General features: G+C 36.5%; 1 protein-coding gene across 1 annotated transcript; it reads right to left on the reverse strand.

Moving 5' to 3' along the window:
- Window positions 1-4,721: 4,721 nt before the first annotated feature.
- fkbp16 (FKBP prolyl isomerase 16) lies at window positions 4,722-11,627 on the reverse strand. Its single transcript, XM_073850164.1, has 4 exons — window positions 10,757-11,627; window positions 9,057-9,226; window positions 6,963-7,051; window positions 4,722-4,779 (listed from the first exon to the last, which is right to left on the reverse strand). Exons 1-4 carry the CDS (start codon window positions 11,310-11,312, stop codon window positions 4,722-4,724), a joined length of 873 nt encoding a protein of 290 aa, XP_073706265.1. The 5' UTR covers window positions 11,313-11,627.
- Between the last annotated feature and the right edge of the window lie 1,154 nt (window positions 11,628-12,781).

Below are 12,781 nucleotides of genomic sequence, written 5' to 3' on the forward strand. Positions count from 1 at the left end.
GTTTTGATATAATTCACGGTAGGAAATTTACAAAATATCTTTATGGAACATGATCTTTATGATCTTAATAATTGCAATAATTTTGCAATTATTTTTGGCTATTGCTACAAATATACCAGTGCAACTTAAGACTGGTTTTGTGGTCCAGGGTCACAAATAATGACAGAATTTTAATTTTTGGGTGAACTATCCATTTAAGCTCAGTCTACAGCATTAATTCTTCTACATATTCAAAAAAAGCATGAAAATTAAATGTGCATAGATAAATTTTTCAGAATTTAGATCATTAAGGTGCATTTAGAAAATAGGGTTGTGAAGCAACATGTTGCAATGTGATGCAGAAGCACAGAGGATCACAATGTGCACAATATTCTGCCATTTTTATCAATGCGCATATGACGGTTGTTTGAAAGCGATGGCTTATAGTTTAAAACAGTATTTTTTACTCTCACACACCTATCATTTTAGAAGACAGTCTTCTGATTTATCAGGTAAAGTCATTTGGGTTACTATCATGTTGGTTGTGCATCAACTTTGGGGGACCAATTTACTTGCATTATACAGGTTCCCAGAGACAGTTTATTTTTCTAAAAATCTGTTTTACATCTGACACGGAATAAGAGCAAATGCTGAGATAATTACATTTTTTTGGTGGAGTAGTATCACTTTACTGTTATTGAACCTACAATATTACTTTAATTCTAAATGAGTGAGACACATTTTAAAGGGATAGTTCACCCAAAAATGTAAGTTCTGTCATTAGTTACTCACTCTAATGTCGTTCCAATCTCGTAAGACCTTCATTCATCTTCAGAACACAAATTAAGATGTTTAGATGAAATCTGAGGACTTTCTGAGCCTGCGTACACAGAAACATAACTGACACGTTCAAGGCCTAGAAAAGTAATAATCTAAAAAACATCAATTATGTTATAAAGCTACGGGAATACTTATGTTTTGCACAGAGAAAACAAAAATAATTATTTTATTCATCAATTTCTTCTCCTCTGTGTCAGTCTGCGATGCACGGTACATGGATGAGAAGAACTTGCTGAACCACTAATGTCACATGGACTAGTTGTGTTGTCTATGCAGGGTCGGAAAACTCTCGGATTTCATCAAAAATAATTTGTGTTCTGAAGATGAACAAAGGTCTTGGTTTGGAATGACATGAGGTTGAGTAATTAATGACAGCATTTTCATTTTTGGGTGAACTGTCCCTTTAATGTTACCTTTAATTCCAAGCTAACTTGCAATTTACCACCCCATGACATATGGTTAGGATTTGTTTTGAGTTTTTATGTGGTTAACTGCAGCTTTTCCCTGAAAAACCCATAATGAAATGAGATAGGTGTCCAGTGACCTTTGGTTCTCCTTATGGTGAAACTCAGATATCCACTATGGCTGCATATTTGCTTTGCTTACTAGATTTTACACTGGTGAGCACTGGGTCTTGTTAGAGGTCATTTAGGGACTGGGTTTTGCTTTTAACGTGGACGCAACGTTTTTTATGAGACAATTTCAGCCTGATATTCTTGTTAGTGATCCACTCCAGTTCATCCTAGGCCATCTGGGGTTTGTTCATTAAATTTTACGACATGTCTCGATGTCCGAGTAAATACACACTTTCCTTTCTAACACGGCTCATTGAGTCCCTCCGCCAAGACCAACAGGGTGCCGGTCGTCTTCTCTGCACATGCTGGAAAAGACAGCATCGTGTTTCTGCCATAACACACATAACACACGCACACCACGCTGTTTGGCTTGAGAACTTTTGTACTCGGCTCAAACGCTAATTTGTTATTTGCTCATGTCCAGCATGTTTATCTGTCGGGGGTGTTGGATTCCGGCAAGTATACAGATAAAAGCTTGTGAGGGAGAAAAGAGGAGCGCGGGGTTCACAATGAGGGTGTGTTTGTCTATCTCTGTGTGTTTTTAGAGTGTGTCAGTGAGAAAGCAACAGTGTGTGTTTGTGTGACGGAGGATGAGTGGGTGAGCGGTGATCTGCTATAGTGTTTTCCAGCAAAATGGGTGACTCATTTACATTAGGAATGCTTTTTAAAAGCTGTCTGGGATTTCTCTATCACTGTTGTCTTTGGCATAGTCTATGCAAATGCCAAACATAAAATAAATGGTGGAGGTGAGTCAAAACGAAGTAAATGTGATTGGTGGGCTTTTCAACAAACACTAGCAGCACTTTTTTTCAGCTGTAAGGGGTAAACATATAATCCTCTCTGCTATCTGCTTCAGAATGGCAACTTTTTCGCCCTCTGTATAAAACAATAAACAGGAATTTAAAGGTTACCATGGCATTACTTAGATAATAGCTGGTAGCCATTAGCCTATATTGAAGCTGTAATATGATACAAACCAATCACATTAGGGTTAAACAAGAAAGAAGAATAGTCTGTGATGAGTTTTAGGCCAGTTGACAGAACTGTCACTTTTCTTTTTGGGCCAGTTTAGCAAAAATTACATGTTATAGTTTTGAAAGCATCAGTAAGAGTGTCTCAGATAAACATCACTAATGTTTGTATTATATGCCATTGTTTAATGAATAAATAAATATTTTTTAATTAATTATAATTTTTATATTTTAATTTCAGAATTTATAATGTATATATAAATTAATTAATTAAAATATTTATTTTTTTAATTTTAGATTTTAATCAGTTCTTTATGATTTATGTCAAAATAATATATGTATATATGTATATATATATTGTAAGTAATTGTATTTATATATATATATATATATTCATATACACACATACATTAACGCATACATACGTACATACATACAAATATATATAACACTTTTAATATATTTATTAACGTTTTTTAGTCATTCTAATTTTTGTATTGTAATTTTAGATTTTATAATTACTTTCAATTGTATATTTTTTTCTTCATATATGCACACACACATTTAATATATTTATTAATATTTTTAATTAATTTTAATTTAAATTTTGATTTTATAATTAGTTTAAAGTTTATAAAGGGTCCTTCTGTGTGTGTGTGTGTGTGTGTGTGTGTGTGTGTGTGTGTATTATATATATTTTTATATATATTTCACTTGCCAAGTTTGCTAGTTTGTTTATTATTATATTATATAATTTTATATTATTATGTTAGATTTTCTCTCTCTCTCTCTCTCTCTCTCTCTCTCTCTCTCTCTCTCTCTCTCTCTCTCTCTCTCTCTCTCTCTCTCTCTCTATCTATCTCTCTCTCTCTCTATATATATATACAGATATAATATATATTTTATTATAAATATTTATAATTATATTTGATTCATTTTTATATATATTTTATTTTTAAATTTATTTTAGTTACTGAAAATGATTTGTAACAGTTATATATATATATATGTATATCTCACTTGCCAAGGCAGTTATGGTAAGTTATTATTATATTATATTATATTATATTATATTATATTATATTATATTATATTATATTATATTACAGATTTTATATTATTATATTATGATATTATTTAATATATTATATTATTTATGCTATTAGATTATATTTTTTTCAGTATAGTTTAAATATATATATATATATATATATATATATATATATATATGAAATATAACTGATATATATCTAAATATTGTATTATATAATATATTATATTCTTTATATTATTAGATTAGATTTTTATATTTGATTTTTAAATATATTTTAATATTGATATGATATTGTTAAAAGTTTTACAGATATATATGTTTTTGTATGCCTACAGGCCAGAATTTGAAGGATCACTCTTGGAAACTATCAGCAGTATTTTGATCTTGGCCAATACATCACCAAGATGTGGTTAGAGTCCCTTCTTTGGTGTTTTGTGAGTTGGATGTACTTTAACCTTGCTCCACCTCTATTAACGAAAAAACAGTCACCTGCTGTTCCATAACTAATAAGCCACTGATGCATGCATTAGAGACCAAAAGAAAAAAAAAAAAACGATCACCCACTCAACACTGCGACTCCAATCACAGTTAGTTGAATCAGTCCGTCTGCAGTCGGCTCCAACAAAAAGCTGTGAAGTGCTCTTGGTGGAGACAGCGCTGTCTGTAACAGGCTACCGACAGGGCTCAGTCAATACATGCCACAGCCACTGGAGAGAAACTAAATGAGATTTTCTCTCGGGCTCCTTTTAACTCTTCCTTTCTTCTCTCTTCCTCCCTCCCTTCTTCCATCAGTAGCTTCCCCTCAGCCGCTTTCCACCCCCTCCATCTGCCGCACTGCCACTTTGACAAGCCGTCACAGTTGTCAAATAAGGAAAACATGTTGGAGGTGATGTTTTTTGAGTTCCTTGTCAAAGGAACCTTTATCAGACTCAGTTCTTGCATATCTAACAGGGCTGTTTATATTGTGTGCTGTTAGGTTTGCTTTTAGCACCTCTGCTTTTTAGGGAAGCATTGTGAGTGTGTAAGTGTGTATGTATGTGTGTGTGTCTTGTACCTATTCAGTGCCAAGGGATGAGATGTTGTCACAGTGGCTTTGCTGTCACCCTTTTTACTGCTGGCAAGAAGCCTATGAGGTCTACCTTAGGGCCAGGGCTAAATTTAAGTTTGCCGCTCACAGTTCTAATCAGTAGCATCAAAACAACCATTAACTGCAGATCAGTCTGCCTCTCACGACTGCCAGCTCCCAGCGGACGCCACTCATAACAGGGCCAAAGAGAGAGAATCACACAGGAGCATGTCCCTTCAGCCCATGTGTCTGCACTGCCACAAGCCAAAGCTAACGATCACTCCTGAGCCCTCGCTACGCACACACACACATGCGCATATACACATATGTGCGCTTGTGTAGTTAGCATACAAACAGACCAAAGCTCAAGACCACAATCATGATACGAGAACAACATAACCCGACTCGCATTCCCCCAGGATCCCTGAGTAATCTCTGGTCATTTTGTGCTTGCGAGTAAATCTGTAATAAGTAAATTCATGCCTAAAATACCCTCTAAATCACAGGCAGGGATCTGCATCTCAGTAAATGCAGCTGCATATCGACTGAACTAATAACAAATCTGAAGACCGATTCACAAAAGTCACACTGCAATCAAGGTTGCCAGGTTTTCACAACAAAAAATAAATTTGAAAAAAAAAAAAAAATTGCTATTCAAAACTAGCCTAGTTCACATTCCGGTTGGTAAAATACACGTTTTTTTGTTGAAGTTCCTCTGGTAAAAACCAGGGGCTTTATCACATTGGGGTCACGGACATTAAAAGCAATATGCGGCAACAGTGTTAAAGTACCCTAATTTCACGTGAAACCACAAACTTGGCAACACCGAAATGGATTAAAGGCACTTTGAACTGGGAAGAGCTTATGGTTACCAGTGCAATTGATTTAAAGTTTATAAATGATGGAAAATCATGAACTCTGGAACGTCTTCTTAAAAACACATGACCGTTTAGTGCTTATCTACATGCTTGATTTACTTCATGGTGAACATGTGAATGCAAATGCATTGAAAAAAAAACAGCCTATTTATTTGACTAAATTTCTAAAACATAAAAAAAAACATAGCATTTAAAATATATAATAGATTAAAAAATGTATATATAGATATGCATATTATTTCCCGCTGGGTTAAAAACATCCCAGCACTTGGTGAAATATGGACAAACTCAGCGATTGGGTTGTTTTGACCAAGCAGTTGGGTTAAATGTTTAACTCAGACTAGTTTTATTTAACTCAACTATTGCTTAAAAATTACTATATTTGTTGCTTAAAATGAATCCAAAATAGTTGGGAATTAACATTTGATATGTCCAATAAATTAACATTTATTAAAAAGTTGATTTTTAATTTACAACCTATTTTGGGTTCATTATAAGCCAGCCTTATAGTCATTTTTAAACAATAGTTAAGTTAAATAAAACTACCCAAAATGTTGAGTTTAACATTTACCAAGTTGCTAGGTTTGTCCGTATTTCGCCCAGCGCTTGGTTGTTTTTAACCCAGTATTTTTTAGAATGTACATTCTAAAAATGTAAAAGTTTTAGTTTAGTTTAGTTTAGTTTAGTTTAGTTTAGTTTAGTTTAGTTTAGTTTAGTTTAGTTTAGTTTAGTTTAGTTTAGTTTTGTTTTGTTTTGTTTTGTTTTGGTGAAATATGGTTGTTTTGACCCAACGGTTGGGTTAAATGTTTGATTTTATTTTATTCTTTTAAATTTGCTTAATAATAAATGTTCACCTTTTGGTTTTTGTTCACCTTTTGACTTTTAAACAAAAGTTGAGTTAGATAAAACTAGGTCAGTGAACTTCTGAGACTTCTATCAAAAACATTAAAAAATCATCCAGTGATATATACATATCTATATTTATAGCATTATGTACAGTACTTCTTTCTTATCTGTATATCACCATATGTGTGGGGGTTGCCTGAAAATGAGTCAGGTTTGCCACCATCTGATATATGTCACACATTCCTGAGAATGTGCTGATTCAGACAACACTCTTTTTATCTTTTTACTTCTGATCTGAAAAGATACACATCCGCAATGTAAGTCCTGCACTTGCATTTTAATGAGTTTCCACCCTCATGGTGTAAACGAATGAGTGAAACAAGGTTAAACAAAATGATTGCCTCTAGTTAAGGAATTGAGAGGATAGGGGAGGGGGTTCCTGAATGCCCTCAATGGTGTTTTGGGAAGGCCATCTGCTCCTGTTCATGGTTCATTTAACATGCTACTGGGGACAGGCCGTTTGCCCTGAGAGCAACAGGTATAAAAGGACTCTGTCCCACCCTGTGAGGATAGAAGCCACTTGACTTTTTCAAACTGATGTCACAAGAGACCCGTTCAGCAGTGTCCTCCACCCTCCCACACTTCCTTCTTGAATTTCTAACTTAGAATGTGAAAGACCTAAATTCAACAAAACTGCTTGCATCTAAGCCCAAAACTTAGTGACAAATAATACATGTATCATTTCCTTCTTACCTTCCCAGGTGTCCATAGGTGTATTGTGAATCTGCAAGCAGTAAAGCGATTTCTCCTTGCTTCATTGAAATGGTGCACTCCTCCAGGGCCTGTGCATGCAAAACAGTCATTTTTAACTTCAGGTAACATGTATAGATTTTACTGTACATGCAATGATTTAAGGTGTGTTCACACTTGTCATGTTTGGTTCGATTAAAATTAACTCTTGTTTGATTGCTCTGTTAGTGCGGTTTATTTGAGTAAGTGTGAATGCTGCCATCCGAACCGTGGTGCGCACCAAACAAGCGGACTGAGACCACTAAAAAGAAGCCTCCAAATTAACTTGGGTGTGGTTTGAATGAAATATAAACACAACACGGACCAAATACTTGTAAACGAACCAAACACAGGAAGTACTGACAAGTGGACCAGGACCCAAATGTGGTTTTTGGTCCAGACCAAATGAACCAAACAAACCAAACAAACCGAACTACAGGTGTGAATGTGCACCAATAGATTTGGTCCTGGTCCACTTAGTGTTCACAGTGACAGCGAACCTAAAGGCGTAGTGATACATTCACAAACTGATTAGTCAGGTTGAATGATGTATAATTGATGACGGAGCTCACCGAACACAACAAACAAAAGAAAAAGTTGTGTTCGACTTAAAACATCCATGGCTTTAAGTCGAATACACCAAATGCCGTCTGCTGGACTAATAGTGCTCACTGTAGCATGTAAATGATTTTATTTTCACCACCTGCAAACTTATTTTCACTTTACCTCCTTGTTGTTTCACGTTCCTCTCTGCTCCTTTTCTTTTGGATACACTGCTGTTTCTTTCGTGAAAATCATGTCGCATAGCGTCACGTTATTTGGTCCTTGTTGCATTCATATTTCAATCGAACCACACCAGAGTTCTTTGGAAGTGGACCGAGACCACTAAAAAGATTTCTAAAGAACTCTGGTGTGGTTTGATTGAAATATGAATGCGACAGGGACCAAATACTTCTAAACAAACCAAAAACAGGAAGTAATGACAAAATGTGATGCTATGCGACATGATTTTTGTTTGGTGCACACCAGGGTTAGGATGTCAGCGTTCACACTTACTCTAATGAAATGCAGTAACAGAGCAATCACACCAGAGTTTGTTTAATTGAACCAAACTTGACAAGTGTGAACACACCTTAATTTTCCTTTTTGGTTCGGACCAAATAAACCAAACTACAAGTGTGAATAGGCCCTTATTTTCGCCTTCATGTCATTCCAATCCTGTAGGACCTTTGTTCACCTTCGAAACACAAATTAAGATATATTTAATGAAATTTAACAGCTTTCTGACCTTGCATAAACAGCAACGCAACTACCATATTCAAGGTCCAGAAAGGTAGTGAGGACATTGTTAAAATACTCAATGTGATGTCAGTGGTTCAACCGTAATTTTATGAAGCCAAAAGAATACTTTTTGTGCACAAAGAAAACAAAAATAATGATTTTATTCAACAACTTATAAATTTTGCGCCATGGTACTCACGTGTGTCAAAAACACGGAATAAAGTAATTTTATTTTTCTCTGAGCATAAAAAGTACTGTTGTAGCTTCATAAATTTACAGTTGAACCAAACATGTCTCATGGACTTTTTTATCGATGTCCATACTACCTTTCTGGGTCTTGAACGTGTTAGTTGCGATGATGTCTTTGCAGGGTCAGAAAGCTCTCGGGGTTTATCAAAAATATCTTGATGAGCAATGTTCTTGCGTGTTTAAAATGACATGAGGGTGAGTAATTAGTGACAGAATTTCCAGTTTTGCGTGAACTATCCCTTTAATGCAGTCTAAACAAGTTGTAAAACAAGGTTGACCTTATTAACCTTTCACCGAAAAGTGAATCAGCAAGGAGGTGACTTTTTCCCATCCTTGGGTAAACACATGCAGAACTCAACATGTGAAAACACAGGTTAATCCCTATGGAAAACTCAGTAGGCAGCAGGTGCGATGTAATAGACAGGATGCAGGCAGGTGTTCCAAGGCTTCTTGTGAGTGAGTGTGTGTGTGTGTGTGTGTGTGTGTGTGTGTGTGGCTGCCCCTCCTCTGCCTGTCTATGTGTCTCACCTGGTTGACATCTCCTTCTCCGATAATGAACACCAGCTTGCAGTCTTTCTCCACCACAGTCCTATCCTCCAGCACACCCTGCATTTTCAGTGTGACCTCTTGACCCCAAGCCGGGGTCAGGGCATTCTCGGGACTGGCCTGTAACACCTTCTTCCTTACCAGACGGTCATCTACAGGCGGTTGGGGTAGTGGAAAGAAAACAGGGGGAGGGAAAAAAGATTAACAGGATCGTAGTGTCAAACTTGGGGATGTTCTTGGTTTGGTGTTAGTGAAGCTGGTTGACCAAGGAGGTCTTTCTGTTTAAGCAAGTTGAAGGGATAGTTCACCCAAAATGATCATTCTGCCATCATTTGCTCACCCTTATGTCGTTCCAAAACTATATGACATTCTTTCTTCTGTGTAACACAAAAGAATATATTTTATAAAATGTTGCAACTGTTTTGGGGTCAAACAATCCTTTGGGTCAAAAAAACAACACTTAACTCTGTTGACTTTTATTGTTTGGACAAAAAACACTGTTGTTTTGAAACAACAAGAGGGTAAAGAAGTGATGACAGAATTATCATTTTTGAGAGAACTTTACCTTACCCCAATGTTTAAGATGTTTATGTTCTTCAGTATAAAATAAATTAAGGTTTTTGAGGAAAACATTCCAGGATTTTTCTCCATATAGTGGACTTCAATTGGAGCAAGCAGGTTTAAGGTCCAAGTTACAGTTTTAATGTAGCTTCAAAGGACTCTACTGCACATGATCCCAGCCAATGAATAAGGGCCTTATCTAGTGAAATGATTGGCCATTACTTTTTAACCACAAATGCTCATCTTGCACTAGCTCGACCTCACACATTACGTAATCACATTGGAAATGTCACGCATGAATAGGTGGGAGTACTGATCCAGTGTTTACAAAACGAACATGCAGAGAAAGTCAAACACCGTTTACAAAAAAAGGTAAAACAACAATGTTGGACGATTTTGAAGTTGGCAGAGAAAATGAGATGGAGTTTTTCGCACTACTCTACATTTTGAACTAAAGTACACAAATGAAGAACTAACTGTGCGTGACCTTTTCAATGTAATTACGTAAAGTCAAGCTAGTGCAGGATGAGCATTTGTGAGTAAAAAGGATTTTCAGATTTAAAATGTTCTTCACAATAAATGTGGGAGCACTTTGGCAAAATGTATATATAGCCCCACAGAAGGTACTTTCAAACCAAGCAGCTTACTGTTGGTCATCATGTTGAATCCTTGTGACCAGCTTGAACTCTTTGCGAAATCTCTGGAAATTTTTGTCCTCATATAAAATTTCCAATCGTGTGAAGTGGCCAAACAAAAGGAAATGTGACCACACTGAAAGGTTCCTTTATGAGCCCAAAATGTTTTTAATCTTTTTTTAACGTTTTTAATGATCTGTGGCATCATTGTGAAAATCCTTTTGGAAGTCAGACTAAACAAATATTTGTCACCCTGGACCATAAAAAAATCTAAATTGCCTTTAAAGTTGTCCAAATGTCCAAAAGTTTTTAGATATTTACAAATATCTTCATGGAACATGATCTTCATATTTTAGCACAAAAAAATAGATAAATTTAACCCATACAGTGTATTTTTTGGCTGCTGCTACAAATATATCAGTGCTACTTAAGAAGAAGGTTTTATGGTCCAGGGTCACATATGTCATGTCATCATGGACATCTTACCTGTAATGTCCTTCCAGTCATCAGCCATAAACAGATCCTCAAAGCTGGTGGTGGTCCACTCTTCTATCTCAAAGTCTGGAAAAAGAGTATTCACTGAGCTGTCCCTTTCTTCCACTGCTTCAATTTCCATAAAACGAACTGTTTTCCCAAAGCTGGGAGTCTTTGTCAGTTTTCTGATGTCCTCTATGTCTGATTCAGTGGTCTCAGGTGGGCTGGTGTGAGAATTTGAGGAGACTGGCTCATTGGTTGGGATGCTGCTTGAGTCAATAGTATCTGTGGACATCATCTCCTCTGCCAATTTATTATCCATTTCATTGTTCATCTCACTTCCTTCTTTATCCTCGTTGTCTTCTGCTGTTTTCTTCTCATTCTCCTTTCCTGTGATATTCATTTTCTGCAGCTCCATGATTGGTTCTTGAAGCACCTGCCAGGGTTGCAAAATAGCTTCTTCACTCTTTACCTCCTCTGATTTTACAAACATCTCAGACTCCAACATTGTCTCCTCTGGTTCTCCAGAATCTGGTTCCATGTTTCCACACGGTGCTAAGGATACCATTTATCTCTTCTAAAAAGTGCTGAATGTCTTCCCAGCACACCCCACACACCAGGTTTGTAGAAATGGATGTCGCTGCCGCTCAACTTCCAAACCGATGAGCACCAGTATCCATTAGTAATAGCGCGTAGTGTTTTCTAAAGCACAGCATCCACATGGACTCTATTAGAATAATCATGGAAATGCATCACCACATGACATAAATCCCATCCGTGGTCAGTCCATTTCCTGCAGGGTCCTCATTGAAATGTTTTGCAGTGAAGAACACAGAAGATGATCAATGCATGAGAATTGTGTTGAAATGTAAAGCCCTACTGGTCAGTAGAGTTGTGTGCAGTGATAATCTGTTGGATTAGAAGAGCAAAATCTAATCTGCCCCAACGTCTGTAAGCTTCTTAATGACTTCATCACGTCGTCCCATAATGCAGTATCCATGAATGCATCCACCAATAAGAGGACTTCAGGGACTGGTTGCATTTTTATTTATAATACATTTTTGAAATATTTCTTAATAAATACAAATATAATAAATATAAATATTATTCCAATATAAACATGCACTACCATTCAAAAGTTTAGATTTGGTAAGATTTTTTCTTTTCTTTTAACTGTCTTATGCTCCATAAAATAGAGTAATGTTGTTCAAATTAGAATGTCCAATTGACAATCTCCATGTAAAACTGATTGTGCAGACCAAACGGTAAATCGTAGAGACTTGAAACTTGGAGGGATGGTAGTACTCACATCACCAACAACACCACCAAAGCTTGCCCAAATCGGCCTGACGGGGGCGTTACAGCGATCAAAAGTACGAAATCGTTCATAACTCATAAACCAGGGGTGGGAAACCTTGATCCTTGAGGGCTGGTGTCCCTGCAGAGTTTGGCTCCAATCCTGATCAAACACACCTGAACAAGCTAATCAAGGTCTTCAGGATACAGTTTTTTTTTTTTTTCAGGGTTGGAGCTAAACTCTGCAGGGACACCGGCCCTCGAGGATCAAGGTTACCCACCCCTGTCCTAAACCATCAGGCTCAAATATTTTATGTCGTTGCCTCAGATTCGATCGTGTGTCTGGCAAAATTTTAATGTATTTTGGATTTTTTGAAAAACCTTCTTTTGCAAACTAGTCCAATGTTTTTCACCCGATCGGAACTAAACCAGTGCAGAGAGATTCTCTGGAAAGTGAATATAAATAATTATATTAACAAATTGCTGCATATAAGAGGGTAAAAACACTAAAAATGTCTATAACTACGCAACCATTCGTCCTATCAACATGAAATTGGCTGTGCACTGTCTTGGTCCATAGTGCCACAGGTGTCTATAAGGACATTTGCTTATCTTAAAAAAACATAGCCGCCATTGGCCGATGAAGTTTGAGCACCTATTAGACAAGGTTAACAGAGGCCATTGGAACAAAACTCTGTGGGCCTGTTTGACTCACAGCCCCAAAGTTCGGTGAGAAACTGG

This window comes from Garra rufa, chromosome 11 (genome assembly GCF_049309525.1).
Source record: "Garra rufa chromosome 11, GarRuf1.0, whole genome shotgun sequence".
Classification (NCBI taxonomy): Eukaryota; Metazoa; Chordata; class Actinopteri; order Cypriniformes; family Cyprinidae; genus Garra; species Garra rufa.